The sequence below is a fragment of the Fistularia commersonii genome, chromosome 17 (genome assembly GCF_037954325.1).
Source record: "Fistularia commersonii isolate RoL2024-O1a breed Wild chromosome 17, RoL_Fcom_v1.0, whole genome shotgun sequence".
Classification (NCBI taxonomy): Eukaryota; Metazoa; Chordata; class Actinopteri; order Syngnathiformes; family Fistulariidae; genus Fistularia; species Fistularia commersonii.
The window spans coordinates 8,859,725-8,882,994 of NC_141300.1; the positions used below are offsets into that span (position 1 = coordinate 8,859,725).

The 23,270-nt window shown below is 39.9% G+C and overlaps 1 protein-coding gene across 2 annotated transcripts in view; it reads right to left on the reverse strand.

Moving 5' to 3' along the window:
• Positions 1-23,270, reverse strand: part of necab2 (N-terminal EF-hand calcium binding protein 2) — a 100,050-nt gene that overhangs the window by 43,793 nt on the left and 32,987 nt on the right. For both annotated transcript variants that reach the window (XM_086162999.1, XM_086163000.1), the window contains exons 3-7: positions 23,018-23,126; positions 20,338-20,363; positions 20,014-20,111; positions 4,434-4,570; positions 3,225-3,349 (exon numbers count right to left, since the gene is read on the reverse strand). In XM_086162999.1, the coding sequence (XP_086019125.1) occupies positions 3,225-3,349; positions 4,434-4,570; positions 20,014-20,111; positions 20,338-20,363; positions 23,018-23,126 (495 nt within the window). The remainder of the gene's footprint in view (positions 1-3,224; positions 3,350-4,433; positions 4,571-20,013; positions 20,112-20,337; positions 20,364-23,017; positions 23,127-23,270) is intronic.

The window sequence follows — 23,270 nt, forward strand, 5'->3', positions numbered from 1 at the left end:
TATTTAGGGAGATCTAGTTTTTGACTGGGTGTGCAGGATTCACCAGAGGCAAGGTCGATACCCAGCAGCACGTTGGGTTTGTTTTATTGGATCTCTATATCACTGTCGGATGCCGGGTTTCTCTCATGCTCATATGGCCTCTATCAACATGAGTCTCTGGGACAGGGTCAAGGGCCACATGTCCCACAGTAGGTTTTTTAAAGTAAACATAACTCAACAAAAGAGTAAATAGCTCTTATTTCAGTCTCATCCAAGGACGGGCTCGTCAATAATTGCTTGGGTATAAAGTATCCAAGAGCAACTCATTCCCATGTTGTCATCCATTATGTTTCATGCGGTCAAACATCTCACTGCACTGCTTTTTATTAATATATTTTCAATTAATATGTATCAATAACCATTTAATCATGATGTGCTTTCAGCTGTAGCTACACTCATTAAAGCTCTCAGACTTAGTCAGGCAAAACAAACTAAACAAATAATCTGTGATCTGGTTTTGGACAGCATGGAATCATATGTTCATTGAAAAAAGTAAGTTAAAAAAATAGAAAGAAATTTTCAGAAATACATACAAAAAAGTGAATACATTGTGCAAAATCAAATTAAATACTTGGACAATGCTCAGCAAGAAGGTCCTCAGAGGTTGGTTTAGTGCTTCATTTTGGTTCAGGTTACACAAACTCACTGACTACAATGAACCAGGGGTGCATTACAAAGCTAAACGTGATACTGTTGGGGAAGTTATTCGAATAGAATCGAGCATTCCTTTAATCAGACCATAGTGGGGAAATTTTAATTTAAACAAAACAAAAAAAAAATCCAATTATTCTAGTTAATTATGTGTCTGTGAGGGTTGTCAGTCATCCAGGTCATGGTTAATTGTTAAATTTTAGCAACCTCCGCAGTCAGGCCAGAGAAGACAATTGAGAGAGTCAAAGAAGTAATTTTAGCCGAGCTGGAAAGACCGTCTCTGGACAAAGGAGGAGGACTTCCACACATCCTTTCAACTACAGTGCGCTGAGATCCGTCCCGAGACAAATACACACCACCACACACATACCTCCAGACCCATCTGCAGCCTGCTACTCACATGGAGAGATCAACGGCTCAAACCAGGCCCCGGTGAATCGTTCCCAGTGAACTGACAGACTTTTACTGTGTTACATAACCTATACATTAGCCTTACAATTACCTACTCAGATACTAACTCAGATGAGGCCCGACCAATTCTAACCTTTGTTTCCCGAAGACACGCAAATACCAAAGCACGCTTTAACATAGCCAGTCCATTAACCTCAAGACCGATGCTCAACCCCAGCAGGTATAAACCGAAACTCCCCACAGCTTTTTAGAACTGAGCAAGACTCTTGGAGGAGACAAGGAACGTACTCAAGGAGAGAAACTAAGTCCATTTGACACATTCAAATCTGGGAAAGAACAAAGCTGCTAATGTGTATTTTGTTGAATGACTATTACCAGTTAAATAATTGATTTTTATGAATCAAATTAATTCCAAATGTTGAAAAAGAGGACAAACAAGGCTTTTTTTAAAGACAAACACAGAGAAAAGATGTCGAATACAAGGATTCTGAATTACCCACTCAATGAATGATACAAAGCAAACTGACTTTTCAATAAACCAAGTGTGGACTATTGAAGATGTAATTTATTGCAAGTTAAAAGTGAAATAAATCTATATTGATTGTTTCTAAAGGGAGCACTCCAATAAGGCCACGCTGTCAAAGAGATCGACTTGTTTTAATTGGTCTATCTGACACAACTAAATGAGCGATTCCACCTTTGTAGTAATTAAGAATTAGAAATTAACCAGTTAGAAGAATGACAAATACACAGTTGTATATATCAGTGACATGGGTCTCAAATACACTTCCAAACAAAATTAGGAAAAAATTACGCGATACTTAAACTGAACTCATGGATTGTCAACTACCTTTTCGGATGAGGGCTACACTTTAATAAGAAATACATTGTCGCCTTGTTAAAAATTATCACTCAAAAAATGTTTTGAAGATTTTTAGAAAACACAAAAAAAAGCCATATGTTAAATAATGAGTTGATTTAGACAAAAAAAAAACAACACAAAATGAGTAAGGCAATACTCAATACTCCTGGTTTTTAAGAAGATGATAACATTGACTGTTCCACTGATTTGGTCAAAGCATCTTGGAAAATGAAGCCATAAAACTTTGATATACTTTGGTACTTTAAACTATGTACGCAGTAGTAAAATTATGGAGGGAAATAAACATTTTCTTCCTATACAAGTAGATATTTTAGTTTAAAGTCCGCTTCTTGATCAAAAACAAATCTTAGTGTCTTTTTCATTAGCTAAGTCCCTTTAATCTAAAATAATTGGGGAACTTCAAATGAATTGTTCACTGTTCAGATTTCAGGAAGCTGAGAGGCCTGAATAGTCAGGGGAAGAAATTACAGAAATTCTAAGATAGCTATATGACCAGATGTATGAAATTATGATGTTTTAGAGGTAATCTGTGGTTTTGTATGTCCGAAAAGAGAGACGTCTATCTTTACGGCTTCTCCTCTCTCTCTTAAGGCTTTCATAGCATAATTGACACAATATTCAAACACACACACACACACACACACACACACACACACACACACACACACACACACACACACACGCACATTTGTATTCTCTATTGTTAACACCTCAATCATCCACCTGGTGTAGCCTCCCCACATGGGACTGGGGAACACAGAAAAAAAAAACAGTAAAAATGAGGGACTAGCATTGTGCATTGTCTACAGGGCATGTCGGGGGAGGGGGAGAGGGATGAGGATGAGGATGGGGAGATTGGGGAAGAGTCAACAATAAGATGAGCATCCAAAGGCAGAGAGTAGACAGGTGGTTGATTTACAGTATTTTGTTGATATTAAACCTTTATGGCTGAACTGGTGTTGTAGCACGCAGTGTGGGGTGTGCATATCATGGCTGCCATAAATCGTTTCTACACTGTTGGAAACATCACTGCTCTAGTGTATTTGATGACCATGTGTGATAAACGGCTGAGTGGCACTTTGAATTCTGCTCGCCCACAGCGATGTTCTCTTCCTGAAGATTGTTGATATGAAGCTAATCATACAAGCACATGACGGATGGCTCATAGCATGAAATCAGACAAGGTGCAGTATGTTTGTGTGTGTGTGTGTGTGTGTGTGTGTGTGTGTGTGTGTGTCACCTGAGGCAGTGTTGATGGTCCTGACAGCCTCCCTGGCACTAATTCTGTTGTTGGGGGGATAGTCAGGGACAGTGTTGTCATGGCGTTTCTCTGACATCCGTGGACTTGCTTTGACATGGAATTGACTGCGTAACAGAGAGGAGGAAAGAAAGGGCAAACGGAACAGAAAATGACAATTACATTGTAGAGTTGCTGAGTGGATGAACATGAAAAGCGCTCGGTTATTTTCAGGGTAATTTAATTGCGATTATGTTTGAGCATCGACTAACTTAAACAGATTAAATCCAAACTCTGTTCAGAAAAAACAAAACAAAGCAAAAAAAAAACCCCGTATTTAAAAGTCAGTTTGTTGTTCCGTTGACTTACGTAAAGTATGCAATTTACCATTATCATGGTGCTGCTTCCCAGCAATTCTGATCCACTTAAAGCAATTAAAAAAAGTAAATATAAAACCATCCAGAAACAATTATTGCGGATGGCTGTAAAACCACTGGACTGAATGCGCTTCAATTCATCTCCATCCTTGCTCACACTGAGTCACTTTTTACATCGGTTTCATAATTCTAACCGCCTTTGGGAGGTGTTATGACTTCAGACAGGATGGTGATTAGTTTTCTATTTTCCTCCCACAGGTACGGGACGGCAATATGATTATTTGGGTTGTGATAAATGGTAGAAAGCTGTGAAATATTGGGGGCACTCAATGAACTTTTCGTGTGACAGATCAACTTAGAGTCTCTTAAAGATCAACCACCAGATCTAAACTGACGAGTTATAACCTTTAGTCTGACTAGCTGGATTTTCCATTATGACACTATATTTTTACCCTTTGTATACAAAAAAAAAGCACAATAATAAAATAAATGTATATCAAAAAACAATGGATGAAAAATGTACCAGGCCACTTCTCACTGTGATTGCAATACTTTGTCACTTCAAAACATGTCACATCATAAAAAGCTTATTCTGCCGTTGAGTGACCTTAATGACTTATTTATCGTAGAGGCTGCTGAGTTTTATGCGGTGCTATCTTTCAAATGATATGTGTGTTCTGTGTGCGCGCGCTTGAAGCATTGGGTTGGTTTTCATTAGAGCCACTGACAATCTCGGCTTTTGATATAATGCCGTAAAACATGCTCGGTCATGAATACACCCACACACAAGACATTCCCATTTACACACATAATAACCTCACAAAACAGCGCTCACCCTGATTGGCTGTGCTGTTCGTCAATTGCGTCCACTGCGCTCTCCACGGAGCTCAGGAGAGACTGGATCTGATTGGCCGATTCCTTCAGGAGGAAACGGGTGACAAACTGCTCCACGTTTGTTCCTCTCTCATAAACCTAGTGAAGACAGAGGATGAGAAAGTATGACTTTGTGAAAAACGACAGCCGATTTTGCAACAAATGCTTACAAACAACAAAACGGTTGAACAGTTGTTCCCTCATTGAGTCATGGAGCTCCACTTTAACTTTTCTGCCTGATCCCCTCACACGTCTCGGAATATTTTCCAGCACAAATCTGTCTGACTTCCCTCCTTGCATCTATTTGATGGTTGAGGAGTTTATGAAGGCGGTCCAGAGGTGTGCCGAAAGGCAAAATGATAAGTAGACTATATCTATCCCTCTCCACACAGCTGTCTTTTTCCCTCTCTTGAGCCCTTCCTCATATTCCTATTACCCCTCTGGTCCCTCTTCTTCTTACATTCATTACAATAATTTCGGAGATTTGGTGCCGAGAAGTTAAACCAAAAAAGGCTTTCTATCTAATAACATTAATTGTCAATATGGTGATAAAAGTGAAATTGTTCAATTTTAAATCAATGGGAAATATATGATGGGATTCCAGATTGTTATATTTATAGTACATATAAAAGTCAAAATGCAAAAAAATCAAACAAACAAATATAACAGAAAAATCCTGACCTCCCCTGGTGATATTTTTCAAAAATCATTGATACTGAGAGAACTGTACCTCATATAGCTCTTAGCTCCACACTATTGATTCTCGGGTAATGTAGTTAAACACAGCTGCTGCAGTGAAAGATTTGTTTTTGGCAAGTGAGAGAGAGAGCGAGTCTTTAAATAGCTGAGAAAATGGTTTTTATGTAGCAGCTGAAAATATGTGGTTGACTAGGCAGTAAACATGAAATTTTGCACGGACAGCTCTCACACTTCAAGAGGCAAATAACTGTCCGAATGCCATGAGAACGTCACTGTCAACGCGGCACCCTAAATGAGTAAATGCACTCCAGAGAAGGAACTAAGTTAGTAATGTCAGCTTTACTGTCACAAGTCACACTGCGGTGATTCACAGAGACAATTAAAGTTCCTGTGCAGTCAGCCATTCTCTGTGGGTCTCTAATCAAAGACAAACGCTCCCCCGAGATGCTGAACCACACAGGCCATATTGACTTCTATTATCACAGCTGATGGAACAAGAACACACACACACACATATGTGCACATATTACGGAGCCTGCACTCAAAACATATAGTCTGATATATTGTGAGTTTAAAAAAAACATGTACAAAAGAACAGGCAGTTATAGGAGGGTCAGGTTTCAAAAGCATTGACTCACAAGTGCCAAGAGACAATGCAAGCAACACAAATCCCCATAATTCCATAATTTAAGCTTCCATTCGCCATTTAACTTGAGATGTGTTACTGACTAATGACTACCCTGCTGAGATTGACTACAGGATTCAGAATTTCCAAAGATTAATTTTGAGGCAGATTTTTGCTGCTTGAAGAGGCCATTAGAGCGACTTAATTGAATAATAAAAATCGCGGTTTATTATTTAAACAGTCTTCATTCATATGAGATGCAGAGCACACTGATTAAATGGGGGATTTTCTCTATAGGATTAAACAAAAAAATATATAGCACAGATATTGATGACTTGAATTTATTTTGATGACTTGAATTTATTTTAAGGCATTGTGGATGACAGATGAAATGTCTTCGGATGGGGTAAAGGATTTTCAGGAATTTCTGGTTAATTAATTGTCTCAGTCAGAGTAATACTCACGGCAGTGTTATACGGCTGCATATAAAGAACCAAATGATCAGAATGTCTCTCGGTTTTATTTAAACCTCTTTAAGCTGCGTGCTGATCTGTTTCTCTCCGTGTATCTTCCGGATTGATGTCTCAGTCAAAACTCCAGATGCACATGCTTGCCATCATGCATTTTTCCTTCAATAATTAGCCCACTTCCTCAAGAGACATTGCTTTTGTGTGTGTGTCTGTGTGTTTGCATATTATACAGTGTGAAACTGTGTATTATGTTCGAGTCCATTTGTCTCTAGATTCAATGCCAATGTTTTTTTTTGCGACATATTTCTTTCTTTATCATCGGTTTTTAGACAATGGTAGCTATCATGGGGGGAATGCATCGTTAAGAGAATATTTTGTTTAAACAACTGAAAAAAGTGAAGGGACACTGCCACTGATCGGTTTTGAGGTTGAATGCATTATATGTAGCCCCTCTAAATCATTAGGTAACAATTTTTCCTGTAAAGACATGTTTTCAACTGAAAGCACTGAAACTGGTTATGATTGGATAATCTATTAACACAGGCATTGAATCAAGAACCTATATAGTTCAGTGAGGTGCACATGACGTAGATGCATGATGTCTGTGTGAGACAATTCCAAATACAAGAGACTGGATGAGATTTTTAAAGGTTTCCATTAGCACAAACCCACATAAAATGCACCAGTGATTGCATCCCTCACAACTACTGACTTGTACGTTCAATGTGCCTCTTCGACTAACATTTACAGTGCATGTCCATTTAAAGGGTCCAGATTTCATATTGCGCTTGCGGTGATTATGCCCTCTCCACCCTCCATGGTTGAAATCATTAAAACACATAAAACCCTCCATTAAATATTACTGTCTCAACCACATTTGCATCTGTTGTCCTTTATGCAGTTATGTCGCAGATCGGCAGAAAACTAACACAAACCACAAATGCAATATAAATGTTGTCCTTTTTATTTGGGGTCTTAAGATGTCATTCCTCCGGCACTCGTCTTTGTTTTATGTGTAAAAGGTGAACATGCCTGCTCTGGAGAGCGTAGTGCAACGAGCAAACACGGCATTTGGCAACAGAGAGCATGCACTATGTTTTCGCATTAAATAAACAACTGAAAGAAAACATTAATTCCAGATGCCATATCATTTGGCAAGCTAATATTCTGGAAAAGGATCATCAAACAGAGGAGGGAATAGAGAGCTATCATTTTGATTTTTCAGTTGATTTTTGGTATTTTTATTTTATTTTTATTTTTTTCTGAAAATAACCTGGAGCACAGTTCTCATGGTCATATAGTGAATGTTGGAAATAACCATTATATTGTTCAAAAACTGAAATAATGGTAGCATGAGGATCTCTTAATTTCATCCTGCCATCTGTTTCCAGTTTTTTCCTTCCCCTCTCTGCATCCTATATTTATCTGTCACCCCTCCCCTCCCCCAAACCTGACCTGTAGGCCGGGGAACAAAACCTGGGATTGGAAAGCTGTGATCTATAATTCACACAGATCGGTGACTTGGGAGGAGATATAATAGCTCCCTGAACACAGCTTGCTAATTAGCTCGAGTGTGCATTTTTGTTAAAATTGTATTCGATTTTGTATGTTAGTTTCAGATGAAGAGGAGGAGTGAATGGACCTGCTTGAACCTGTCTGTGAAATGAACCCTGGCTGATCCAAACACATGGGGAAAATGATTACATATTTATGTAAAGACGCCCAAGTATATCTGAAATAGGATTACTCCAAGCACATTAATAGGCATTGCGGGACATCATCTAAATATTTTTGCTCCAATTGAAAATATTTATCTTGGGAAATTATGTTGGCTGCCTGTGTTTCCTGTTTAAATACTGCAGAATCTGAAACATGATGATCTATCTATCTATCTATCTATCTGTCTATCTATCCGTCCGTCCGTCCGTTCGTCCGTCCGTCCGTCCGTCCGTCCGTCCGTCCGTCCGTCCGTCTGTCTGTCTGTCTATCTATCTATCTATCTATCTATCAATCTATCTATCTATCTATCTATTTCAAAATAATTTAATGGTCATTTCAATATAGCTATGGAATACAGGTGCATGTTAGTCATTACAATCATTTACTGAAAAAAAAAAAAAAAAATGAACCAATGTGTCATTTCTCATTAATGTGAACTATATGTTTACCATTTGCTAATATACACATTGCTGGTAAACGTATAAGTTCACATATGCAACATTTTTATTTTGGTGACTTCAGAGGACACAAGTGAGAACCTATTTCATTACCAAGTGTAAACCCTCACACTTAAAGCTCTACAACTGTGTTTGTCCCACTTGTGATCCATCCTGATGCCACATGAAAACAGCACCAGTGATTGGCTGTGTTGAGGGACCTGGATTTGGGAATGATTACTGAAAGCTTTCCATAAGTAACCTCCTATGCTTTTCAATATTTCCAGGGAAAACATCCCTCCCATGTTGGTCGTGAATTTTTTTGAAGTGCTGCACACAGGCAACACATGAGGAGCTGTCAAATACCTTTCACAGAACCAAAGTATCCGTGTTTCAATTACATAGTGATCATGACATGATAAGATCAGAAAAATGTAATTTGGTGGAATTATTGACAGCAGGCATGTTAAAGCCTGGGTGTGTGTGAGTGCATTTCATGTATCCTTCAGAATCTAATAAGAAATGAATAAAAAAACAGTAAGAAGTTGCCGCCATCCACTTGTACTTCTTCTCATATGTGGATAGTAAGACCTCCTTACATTCACAAGCGACACAAAAACAAACATAAACACACTAAAAGTAGGTGATTGAAGAGTATTGGAAAAAAAAGTAGTTAATAAGCTGGTTTAAATATATATGTATTATATACATTTGTATTTACATTTGACAAACTAATGCCCTCTAGTGGTTGCAATCAAAGCAATACCATAATAGTTAGATTAATATGCATTTTGGCAGTCTCAGAAACACCCCTGCTTCATGTTTTGTGAAAAAAAAAACACCCACTCATTTTGCTTTATTGGAGGTTTCGTGAATTCTCTTCGCAAAATAAACAAGACAGGCAGAGCATAGGAAGGGTGTAGAACTGACTCGATTGTAAACACCCATCAGCATCTTTATTTATAATGATACCGTTAAATCAAAGTACAAAAAAAAAACAGACTAGATATCTACAAGTAGGAAGGTAGGAGCAGAAGGTGTCATTAGTGGCTAAATACAAAAATAAGTTGTAACATAAGAAATCACTGAGGTGTTTTGGAACGCTCTACCATCGGTGTAGTTTTAGGAATGATAGAGGTTTTTGCGGAGCCGGATGACAAAATGACAGAAGCCGCCAGTTTGACTGGTGTGATGGGATAATAATATCAAGGTATCATGCCTCGTTTATGAAAGGGGATTCTCAATCTATTTGGACAAATGCTGGAGAGCAAATCACGAGACAGATGGGAAAAAGGGGGCTGAAAGCTGATTCATCGCTCTGATGGGCAAGAGGCAGAGGGGATGTTAGTGTTAGCAAGGATCCAGATAATTCCCACTATCCCTCAGCTTAGCCTGAAGGACCTGATTCGTCTCAGAGGAGAGAACTGAAGCCACCATGAGTAGAAACAGAAAGGGGAAGGATGAAACTTCTGGAATCCTTATCCGAAGATACGTTGCAAAACACACCAGATTCATACGGTGACGGTCTACACACACCTTTTGAGGAATATTCACTGCAGACCCTTCAGTTCAATCAACAGGCTTTGACATCCACAAAAAAAAACCCAAGATACAAACTTGAAGTCTTCCAAAATAACGCACCTCTGACAATTTGACTCAATTTTCGAGCATTGCCTGAAAAAAAATGGCCGGGTCTAAATGATACTTCCAGATGGAGCACTTACAGGAAACATTTGCCCTTAGCTTTTCATTACAACTTGTCAATCCCAGCTGGGGGTGTCGAATCAGGTAGGAGGGTGAAGTCATGGGGGGTGAAAGTGTTGGAGTGAGCCGAGAGCACAGCGCGAGTGGATAACAGACCACTTCCAGGTTGAAAAGAACATCAGAACTGTGGTGCATTAGTGTGGCTGGAGACTAGAACTCCGCTGCAAAATCATTAGTATTTTGCACACTAGTGGATGGTGTGTTAAGGCCCCTAGGTCCTCGTCTTATAAATACAGCCAAAGTGGGGCTGGCAATTTCAGTGCAGACAGATGCAGAGAACTGGAGGGTTCAAGGCAGCCGGTGAATCCCGCTGCAGAATAGGCCAGAATCTTGGAGGATGTTAAATAGACAAGCAGCAGGAACGAAAAAGAAGACAGGTATGGACAATACTGAGCTGCTACCTGCCAGCTCCTGGTAAATTGAGATATTCATTTTGAACATTTCAGAAGGATTCAATTCATTTTTCCCTCACAGCTGAATGCGTCTTTTGCCCGTGGGGCCGAATCATTGGGAATTACTGATCGGCAGCTGGAACAGCTGGTGACCGCAGTTGATTACAGTGGGAGGTCCCTTAGTGACAGCTGTCTCCTGCCACATTGTTGAGCGTGTTTTCACAAATAAAGGACATTCAGTGTTTTAGAATACTGGAGATGGGGAGACATGTTTTCTCCCAACCAAACTCTCCTTTCATAGAAGCATGGATGTTTAGAAGCTCGCTTTCAGAGTATAAAACAGAGGAAGAAGGCAAGGGAGAGAGGAGGAGAGAGAGAAGAAGATGCAAAATAAGTGGTTTTGATAATTGTCCCTGAGATTTCTTTTATTCTAAACACAAGACATGTCTTCTTTTATTCCAATAGTCTCCACAGTACCACTATTATCTTCTTACAGGGGTTTTCTGCAGCAAAACAAGCACTGAACACATCCTTGCAAAACCCCAACAATGACTTCACTAACTCAAGCATTAAAAAGATATCGGATTAAACATTGGTTATTCTTTTCAACTCAGACGTCACTGTGCCCGTCATCGCATTTTCAATCTAAACAATGTTACCACAACACAGGAAGTAAAACTAAATAAGACTAATTCAGTACCGTGTCAGCAGAGGAAGGGCAACAAAACACAGCTCAGCCACCAACTCTGTCATAGCGGTTAAGGATCGACTGCTCTGGTCCGGCCCACTTCACCTCCCACTTGTTTCCCATCCTCACACTCCATTGACAAATGTCATTCAAGGCGCTTTAATTAAAGTCCTTTGGTCTGCCTACACTTCCTACCTACCCACCTCCACCTGAACTCCTCTTTCATACTGTGTCTGAATCAATGTCAGGTCTCTTGTCACTGAAGCCCACTCTGTTCTCTACTCTATGGGGGGTCTTTGCTGGTTCTGTCCCTGCCTTGACTCTCAACATTCCCTGTTATATTTAAGTACATTCGCTGTCCATTCACATGCTTCCTATTTGGACTTATACGATGATTAAGATAACACAAATACTCAGTTATGTTTTGCCATCAGGATTGAGACGACATTTCCAGCGGTGGCAGCAAAGTTCTGGTGACTTGTGCTGCTCTGATGAAAAGAGGAACTTCCTTGTGTTGAATGAGTCCCTTTCAGTATTTACACATCTATCATTGCATATGTGCTTGAAAGCGTGGTTGTGCCCCAGAACTGATCTGAAGGAGAAATATTCGCAGTTTCATATCAGATTTCATTTTATGACAAAATATACACAACAGATGGTTCGGTCAAAAATAGTGAGCAACCCACTGGAAAGAGAGATCATCTTGGATTCCTCCCATCTTGCCAACCATCTCTTTCAGTATCTCCAGATCACCAAAAATAAACACTAAACAAACTCCTTTTCCCACCATTCCTAACAGGATTCAGAACCCCACCTTCCAATCTCTCCCCAACCCCTCACATTGTAACTGGTTTCTGTACCAGAACAAAGATGTTGTTGAGGAGCACAAGTGCAGCTTCCCAGTATCTCCTTCTGACTCCCAAATCCCCACAATATTTTCCAACCATTACACTTATGTGCATAAATAGATGATACGCAGGACTTGAGCAGGGACTAACCGCACATATCCGGTACATATAGACATACATATACTGTATTTATCCATCCATCTTCTACCGCTTAACCTGCACACAGGGTTGCGGGGGATGCTGGAGCCTATAGCAGCTGTCATCCGGCATCACCCTGTACTGATCACCAGTCAGTTGCAGGGCCACATACAAAGACAGACAACATTCACTCTCTCCGTCATTAGGGGCAATTTTTCCAAGTTTTTTCCAGTAAACCTGACACATGTTTTTGGACTGTGGGAGGAAAACCGGAGAACCCGGAGGAAACCCACACAGACACGGGGGGAGAACCTGCAAACCCCACACAGAAAGGTCCCGTTTTCAGAATCAAACCAGGGTCCTTCGTGCTGTGATACCGAAGCTCTAACCACTACGCCACCATGACTAAAAAATTGTTGAATACACTTGAATTCACAGTTATATCGTCATCATTGAGGCTAGTTTTAGGCAAGATGAACTGGAGGATGTGAGTGGGAAGTGATAAATTGCCAAATGTGATCTAATGTATGGTGATGATTTTTAAATGTGTGAAATGAAAAAATAAGCCCCCCATGCAGCGATACCATGCGGCTTCACTGGCCTTTAGGGAGGGACGAGAACAGAGGGGAAGTGGGCAAGATGATGAGAGTGAAGGCAAGGAAACACAATAGGAGGAGGGATGAGAAACACAAGAGAGGACACACGGGTAGAAACTGGGCAAAATTGAGAGATAAGAGGTGGAAGAGACGCAGGGATAATAAATTAGGCTGGGAAAGAAGAAACATGAGCTGTTCTGTTTTATACATTCTTACTTCCTCACGTCTATATAAAAACCCTAAGTGGACTTACACTTCCTCTGTTTCCCTTTCACCCAATTACCCATGTCTCTCCCTCTTTCTCTATCTCTCTTTCTTCCTCACTCTTTGAAACATGCTCTCTTATTCTCAGTCGTACACTACTCTACATTATTCATGCCATGGGTGTAACCTCATCAGTCAACACACACCAAGCTGACAACACAACATCTCTCATATCACAACATTCTTTCCTGGTGTAAGCTCTACCTTTCATATATACCCATTTCAAAATAAGATCTGTAACACTTAAAATCGAATTTATTTTTTTCTGCAATGAATAAAGCAATTCATGCCTGAAGCAGCAGCAGTGAGGGTATTTATTGCCTTGCTTGATTGGTTGTGGGGTAAACGTGACGCCAGGGCAGTAAGGTTCAGCGTGGTACTTCACCTTAAAGGCCTGTCATCTGCCCTGCCTACTGCTGTTTAAACTGACACTCTGAGGCTACATCTTGTTTTGACTCAATCTGCCATGGGAAGCAAGGCAGTGCACAGCAAAAAGAATCATTTATCAATTGAATTCTCTGACTCTGACACGGCTAAAAGCGACTTCAAAAGGATACAGACACAGATCTATTTTATTTATTTACCTTTATGCAGGTTTCCCACTGATTTTAGATTGGGTTTGCAAGGTGATGGATGTGCTAATCAGAAGATGACTTTGAAGCCAATTAAAAAAAGAAAAGTAAATAAACACAGATTACTTTGCATAAAGCGCCATCATATTATCAGCCACATTTGCAGAGCTTTTTCTGCCCAAAATTGTGTTGACAATTTGTGACATATATCAAATTAAAGGAGAATCAAAGTGTTGTTAAACTCAAATTGGTACGTGCTGCCATGGGGTGAACGGATACTAATTAAGGACTGTTTTTTTCCTGATAACTTAATAACCATATATTCAGACGAATAAATATAGATGAGTGGTAAAAGTTGAAAAAAAAAAAAAAAAAAAATGCCGCTAATGCCTTAACATCAAACTGCAGTGTGTCTACATAATCGTCATCCTAAGCCCATTAAATCTGAATGAATTAGTCATGAATGGCTCACAAAGTAGCCCACCAAGAATCACATCTTATGCACCGACTGGGCTGGCTAATATGTTGAAAGCACTAATTCATGGTCTTTTCATCACGTCCTTTCACTAAACAGCTCTCTCCCCACCATTCTCTCTTCTTAATCTTCACTCCCCCCCACTGACATAGTTCCTTTTCCCATCCAGTCCCACTGAGCTGTTTCCCCCTCTTTCTTTCCCCAAATCCCCTCAGACGTTTATGTGCACAGACCAAAATGCTACCCCCTCTCAAATATGCTTCACCTTAATCTTTATAAAGAAAGCTGAGGAAGAAGAGACGGCGGAAGCAGTAGTGACTTCTAGGGGAGGAAGGAGACAATGAACTGATGAAGGAAAAAGGAGGAAAGGAGGAAAAAGAAGTGAGAAGAAAGGGAGATCAGAAGATTTTTTTATCAACAGGAAGGCGACCTTAACAGGATTGTAGTCAAGTGAAACTGTGTGTGCATGTGCATGTGTGTGTGTGTGTGTGATAATGAGAGCTCAAGCAGGTGACAAAAAGGAGGAAAATTCATTTAATCTCTAGTCCTGTCTGTCTCCAATAAATGCTGTTTAATGAGGCATTCTCATTAGTGCTAAGTTTTTTTTTTTGAGCTTTTACTGAACAAGCGCACACACACACACACATCCCCTCAAACACTTTGATGCGTGTTCCTCATCGGTGGTGCTGTTACTCAACTCCACCTGCTAGAGAGCTAAATAAAAATGTTTTCTGACTGTAATGACACTCCAAAAAGTGAGAACACTATATTCGAAAGCATTTCAACACATGTGCTTTCTCCCAGTAGACGATGTATTTGCATTCTCCAAAACACCGAGGAGTCAGAGACTCTTCGGCAGTTAAAAATGCAGAGGGGTTTCTCAAAATTCCTCTTCGCAAAACTATCTCACTTTCCACCTGCCCTTTCTTTTATCAGCTTTGTCTTAGACATTGTTTGCGGCTAATTTTACTCCATGGCAGCCATCTTTGAGCTTTGCTGCACAATGTAGAGTAACTGTTTGAACTGACTGTTCCCGGTTATACACTTGGGCATGATTATATACAATAAATAAGTTGAAATTAAACAAACAAACAAAGAACTGCATGAGTCGCAGTTTAGCAAATTACATCTTAGTCTTTTCTGGGTTCTATATTTCCATATATCCCAATATAGACATATATGAACACGAGATGCCACCAAGCCAGCTGTCAAGAAAGTAGTTGTCATCCATGCCAGTGATCACTATGGTAACTGTCAGGCAATGTCAACACTCAAAATTAGTTGATGTCAATGTAAAGTTTGCACAGACATTGATTTAGATGCATTTAAAAACATATGGTCAGCTTTCAGGGTGTACCGTTAGTTTGAGAAAAAAAGACAAGAAAGGAAAACCTGCTGATCAAAATTTTGTTATGCGTATGTTTAAGAACAACAAGGATTCATGATTTTTTAACTGGCATGAAACTACCTGAAAACAGGCAACAACTTACATTACCTTGAAAACCAGCAACAAAATCAGACAAGTGGATGCAAATTGTTGATTTTAAAGACATACTATGGAATTTACTGACTTTCAATGCAAGCAAACCATTTAAACATCATTCTGGTTATATTATTCTTAATAGCACCACTTTGACTGAATTATTCAGGATGTTACTTTAATTCCTTTAGCAGTCATGTCTTTGGAGTATAGTTTTTTTCTAAAGATATTTCACTTTAAAATAAGTTTCAAGCTTTCTTTGAAAATAAACCAGATAATTACCATAAATACCCCTATCATCAGTGTGATGGGGGACTGATTTTAGTTTATTAATCCTCACTAATTACTTTGTTATCTGTTAATATGCATTCTCATGGGCCTCTCAACATAGACGCCAACAACAGCGTTCACTAATTGATACATTGACAGTCAAAATAATTAATACTACACAAAGAAAATGGAAATATCACATTTGCATATATTATTAGAGTGCTGGGTGTCCCTCGAGCAGTGCAAAGAAAAGTATGATGAGTGATGAGGACACAGACACATACAGGGTATCAGTGTCTCTCACAGGCTCACAGCTGTGGATATCACTTTGTCCTCAGAGGACACACTTTCATCCAGGCTGTGCAGGTAATGCATTGACGACCACATATTTTATTCCAGGATTTATTCTTGCTTAGAATACTATCATAATGCATTAACTTTAGCGGGGTTTTAGCATAGGCAATATTGCTGAGATGTAAAGAGCCGTTTTACAACTCAGTGCAAACCACCCTTGGGTTTAAGCAAGTGCTTTGATGAGGAAAATGCTTTTGTGCAGCAGCTAACTGCAGAGTATAAAATCTGCTCTTCTATTCCACTCCTTTTTCCTTCTGCACCAATATTCATTGAGGTGAATAGAGAGCTAATCAATTCTCACTGGACTCTAAGAGGCCAGGGCTCACTCTACAACCTTCTGCTCAAGCTAATATCACGGTCTGTTTTTTAGCACCACCAACCCTGCCTTCTCACATCAGCCTCAGGCAAGAGATTTTTTTTCCAATTTTTCATGGATGTCATCATATTAAAACTGCATGCATTGAGTTTCCTGCTTTCTTGTTGAAGACAATTTAATCACTGTATTTGGGAAGTCAAATTGAAAAATGTACAATATGTATCATTTGAGAAATATTGTACAGGGTACAGCCACTTTCACATACTTATATTTGTTTGTATTTTGACAAACCAAGACTTTGTAAAAACCTATACATATGTACCTAAACTCTATATATATATATAAATCAACAAAATCCCAATTCAAAGGAGGACCAGAAGATGTGCCACCAGCAGGCAGATCCAACATCAGGACAGGCCTGTTCCATCTGTGGACATGTTTGCAGCTTCCAAATCGGCCTCCGCAGCAACATGAAGTGGCATCAACGTTAACAACGTTGATGCGAGAAAGCCATCATTATCAGACACGATGGACAGCTAAGAGAGTGTGTGTGTGTGTTTTTGAATGTGTATGCATGTATGTATATATAATTATATGTACAATAGATATATGAAATATTTGTTTTTTCTTATATCCATTAAATATTACATTTTACATAGATAGATAGATAGATAGATAGATAGATAGATAGATAGATAGATAGATAGATAGATAGATAGATAGATAGATCATAAATACTGAGCATAAATACTTGCCATGTAATGTAGAAAGACATGATAAACATATATTTGCTACAAAATATCGAGCTGTTGTCAAATTCTGATATCAAAATAAAGTGGAACAGAAAGATGTTACAGCTCGCTTCACAGATTATGAGATCATTTGTCTGACTGTCAGCTGAAGCCACTTTATCACTCACACAATGTCTAAGTGATGTGTGTTTTGAAATGGTGGCCATAAAACCGGCATGCTCAGCGGACTGTATGTGTATGTCTAGTTTTAAGATTTGATTCCTTTTTCTACAAAACCTCAATGGAGTACCAAACAGATACTTTTATGGCCTTCATTGGTTTATAAAAAAATATTGCTTCGGCCTCACAGCATGAAGGACCCTAGTTCGATTCCGACCTTTCAGTGTAGAGTTGTTTTCCCCGTGTGTGGGTTTTCTCCGGTTTCCTTCCACAGTCCAAAGACATGCAGCAGGATAAATGGAAAAGTTGGGGAAAATTGCCCAATAACACAAATGAGAAAGTGAACGGTTGTCTGTCTATATATGTGCACCTGCGTTTGACTAGCGACCAGTCCAGGGTGTACCTTGCCTCTCCCCCGATTGCAGCTGGGATTGACTCCGGTATCCTCTGCAACCCTGAGTAGCATAAATAGTAGACGATGGATGGCTCTCAAGCAAGAGAATATCCTTACAGCAAATAGGCCTACCACTTCAAAATAAGTGTCTAATTTCACAATCTTCATCTTGAAACAGAAGGCCATTAAGCCACTTTTTAGGTGAGAGAAAGATTTGGGCCTGACTCCACCTTCTACAAAATTATGAAAGAACTTATCAAGAACTTGGCAAGATGCTGAGAAAATAAAGAGAGGTTGAGGAGATGTTTTCCCCATCCTCAGCCAAGCTAAGTTAACCACTGCATGGGGCCCTAGTGTTCTGTGCCATCCCAAGCAGTCTGACACAAGAGGTGGAAGTCGGGGGTGATCCTTCTGCCTCTGACGGTAATAAGGCAAACTGTCATGTGACAACCTGCATATTAAAGAGACAATGAAGGCCTTTTCTGTGTTGTAACATTAATCACAGTGCATTACAAATGCGAGCAACCAAGTCAGCAGCCCATTTGAGATGAAAACAGTATTCCATAATGACATTCACTAAACATCAGAACTGTTTTACCACGTAGGGCACGGAACTGTTGTTCTGCAACTGATATCCATTCTGCTTCTTGGATTGATGCATCCTGCATCTAACAGTCAGTGTAATGAAAGCACGTGTTTTTAATTCGACCTCTAAATGGTTATGATAAATGAACAATGCAGGTCAACATCATTTGAAACAACAAGAGCCACTTCTTTACAGCTGACTGGAGTTGCCAGTGTGATAAAAAACAGAGGCAAAAATTCACAATATCAAGGCAAATTTGACATTGTTCCCCAATATATCTCTCTCATTCACACTGTCTGAAATAAGCATTATAATGATATCACATAGAGAGGGGGGAGAATTTGTATATGTGTGTGCGTGTGTGTGTGCGCGTGTGTGTGTGTGTGTGTGTGTGTGTGTGTGTGTGTGTGTGTGTGTGTGTGTGTGCATGTAACAGTGAAAGAAAGAGTATGAATGAGAATGAGAAGAGGACAAAGCACAAGAGATACAGCAAGTGGGGGCAGAGAGAACGAGAGAGAGAGAGAGAGAGAGAGACTGATTGATTAGACAATGGTCGCTCATTAGAGAACTAGCCTGAGGTTGTGTGTGAGGGGGTGTGTTGTGAGGGCTGCTGTATGGCTTGCAGCTGAAAGAAAGATTAAGACAGAGCTGGTGGATAGAGATACAGACACACATGCAGGCACGCATACATGCAAACACATAAACACAAGTGCATGCACGGAAGCACAAGTCAAACATCAACTGGATAAGGGAGTGTGGCTATGGACCAGCCTCTAAATATAGCACATGGGGAAAAAACTAGGATAACACATTACAGCTTTCAGACTGACTGCCATACACACCCACATGCACTCAAAATGTGAATCATAGAGCTGAGGAGTGGCCTGGAGCACAAGACTGAAACTTGACCTGTCATTATTTTGCCAAATACACTGTACTCACAGGATACGCACACACAGGCACGCATAAAATGTACAGTCAAATATATGCAATTAAATGTTTTCCTCTGCCTCAGCACAAGCTGCTGATCCTGCTTGCATATGTTAACAATTTTGTATCGGGGCCATCGCTACGAACAAGAGGAAAACACCTTTATTTCACAATTCCAGAGAATGATTCATGCCCATTAGCAAAAAAAAAAACAATTCTAAAATCATATTTGGTGTGTAAAAATACCCGTAATTTTCAGACAATGAGCCGCAACTTTTTTCACTTAAACAACAATGCGGCTAATATATGGATTTTTTGGGGGGGCCTAATGAGCTTCACGCCGCTAAAACATTTATCCTTGTCACATCGGACCGATGAAATGAGCAGGAAATTCTGAGTCTGTTCAATTCCGACATCGAGGAAGACGACTTTGACGGTTTCAATGCGCAGGAGGAAGCCCAAGATACCGATTGGTTAGCCGGTGCGGCTTATATTAAGGTGCGCTCAATAATCCGGAAATTACGGTAATGGCCCTTTTATGAAAAAAGTTACACAATACCCATTTGTTAAGTCAGTTTTCTATAAGTCTTTTGCACACACCGAGCCTTTCTTACCTTCTTGGTGAAGTCCATGGCTTTGAGGATGGACAGGTTGAGGGTCTCCAGTGAGGCCAGAACTCCCTCGTAGTCCCCCATGTGCTTCGCAAAGTAGTCTGCTCACACACATGCAATTGACAAAGGATTTATACAACAATTTGCAAACATTCAACTATTCAACTAAAGCTATTTATTATGAGCAAAAAAATTATAGCAATTTCTAAGATCAGTTATTTTTATTTTGACAAGAAGTTAGAATAAGTGCAATGAACAGGAAGAACGGTAGCTTGTACGTGCATGCGCGTGTGTGTGTGTGTGTGTGTGTGTGTGTATTCCACTTACCACAGAGTTCCTTGGTGTCAACATTACTATCACAGAAGGGCATGGACACCAGAGGGAGAGAGGAGGAAAGGAAAGGAGGGAGGGAGGGAGAAAGGAAGGAAGGAAAAGGATGGAGTCACACACAATAGCAAGACTCTCTGACAGGAGTTTGAACCATTTATGCTCGGTTCACTGTGTGGTGAGTCGTTTGGCAGTGAATTCTTCACTGGCATTAAGAAGCCTCTCCCTGGTTGAATGACCAGAGGAGAGCAAAAAAAAAAAAAAGAGGACAGGCAGGGGTGCAGAGAGTGAAAGAAAAAGAATCGCAATTAAGAAAAACTATCAGACAGGCTGTCAAAGACAGGCTGGATGCCACTGAGGATGGTACAACATGAGGCAGGGGTGGTGAGGGGTGGACAGACTCCATCTGTTCATGAACTAATCTGTTCACTAACTGCTGTAAATTACAAAGAATCTTCTAAAAATACTTCTTTCTTAGTTACGCCTTGAATTTTTTTAGATTCTCAGTAATGGTTTACACTCTCCAAATGGCCAGTGTTTGTCAGCAAAAGTTGTAGCTTCATTGTTAAAGTGTAGTTTCTGGCTTGAATCCAAACTGGTAATCACCTTATTCGTGTAAACAGCCAGTAAAATGATCATTTCAGGCATTGGGGTGTGTAAGACAAGTTAGAATTTAACTTACAGTCTTGCACAAACAATTAAAGTAGTGTCGAATTTCATAAAGATTCAATCCATCCCAGTATATACAATATTGGTGTATGGGAGACTGATGTTTTACAGTGAAACATAAAGAGAGGGGATATATTATCTTTCAGGAGTCTTTCCAAAGTTTGTGCCAGAACCGATGATTAAACTGAGAACCTGCAGTTTCCTTAACAGAAGCATCTGGCAGGTACAGCTCCCACGCTGTGAGGGATAACTGTTATGAATATTAGTGCCTGCCATGCAGGGGATTGAAGTTTTTATTATTCTGAATTGAAAAGGGCTATAATTTGGAGTGTCACTATGTATCAATTTTTAAAAAGAAATAAGAGCTTTGCATATAGGTGAATGCATGGCTAGTTTGTATGACTATGCACAAGCTAATGCCACATTATTACCTCACTGATGACATCAAGAATACATCCTATTCCACGGGTGATGTTAGGGTTAGGGTTTGGGTTAGGACAGTTTTCCCAACAGGAAATTATCATAGTACTTTACCTGACTTTGAACTGTATTCCACTTATGGGCTTTTTGTGTGTGTCACACCTTATTTGTCTTCCTTCCCTTCTTCATTCTCACCTCTGTGAAGCTCCGCCAACTGTCAGGTGCTTAGATTCGCTTGGTTTTTAATGCTTTCTGTCTCTGTTAGATTCTATGTTTATCCACAGCTTGCGATCAGATTGATGACATTTTTAGCCGATTTGCACTGATCATTCGATTGGCTGGTGATAGGGGAGACTGACAGATTGATAGAGGTGGTGTGAACGATGATAGAAGGAGGAGGTGATGTGGTGACACCAAAAAGAACTTGACATGAAAGTAATGCTAAAAAAAATTAATCTGAATGCAGCCTAATCGTGGAAGAATGCTGGATATCAGAGGAAACCAAAGAGTGACACAGACAGATGGATGAATGTTCGGTAGAAGGAGGGCATTCGGTCTCTGTTGGCTCCATCCCTTCTCTCCATCCATCAACTTCCTGCCCTCACAGGAAATGCTTACGCTGTCATTTCAGCTTTTACTTGTGCAAATCAATAGCTTGCTTTCACATGAAAATGCTGATGTCTGGCATCAAGTGCCAGGTTTACTTTTGTGTTTGCGTTCACAAGTCTGAATAGAATTTATACGGCACATCCATTACGGTGACATCAGAAAAAACAACATCAACTATACGGTCAACTTACCGTTTTGATTTAAATGTCTCGACGAATGGTTAAGTCAAGTGAAGGATTTGTGTATTGACACAATTGTGCTGCAACCATAAAAGGTCAGCTTTTGTTCTGCTCGGTTACATTTTATCTAAGCCCCTGCAGGATTCCAAGGTTGCGTAAATTAACAGCCGGTCTTTTGGTTACTCAGATCGCACTGTGTCAGCACGTCTCCTGAGTACAAGCTGGATGAACTGATTAACTGATTGTAAAGGAGTCAATAAATTATTTAAATGAGTGTCAACTGTTTTAAGGAGTGGTAGCCAAAAGTGATGGCGGGTCAGAATGAGTCATCTAAAATTCAGAGATGAAGGAGGAGTGAAAGCGGTGAAAGACAGGTAGCGATGATTTCATTTTTAGCCTTTCTTTCATCATGTCCTGTCTTTGCAAAAGAGAGGGGAAATGGGTTTTGTCACCTCACATGAGAGCTTGTGGCACAAAAGACAAGACTTAGAAATAAATCTCTTGGCTAGAGGATAAAGCCCCCCCGCCCCCCCCCATGCTTTCCTCTTTTAACTATTATCAAAACTGTTGTTTTCTTAATGATAATTTTGGTACACTTGGCATCATGATTCTTATTTCAACAAATGGCAATCTCTAAATCACTGATGATTTGCAAGTATTTCTTCCTGGAAAGGGATCTTGATATTCACAGTGCATTGGGAACACTAACACCAGCACTGATGTGCAAGTATGCTGATTCATTTCATGCAACTACATAAAATACGTTGCACACAAATACACATCCATGCATTAATTTTGCTGACCTGGTGTTGTCCGAGTCGATAGTGTGAAACAGCTTCTCCAGCTCTTCCTCATTCAAAGTTCCGTCTGAGAAGAAAGCCTGGAACTCATCCAGAGACAGTTTGCCATCATCTGGGACACACACACACACACACACACACACACACACACAAGGAAAGAAAAGGAGATTATTTAGCGGAAATAACATACTACAGTTTTATTATTAGGAATGTTAAATCTTGTCTTCGTCAACTAGTCAACTCCTCCATCTCTAAT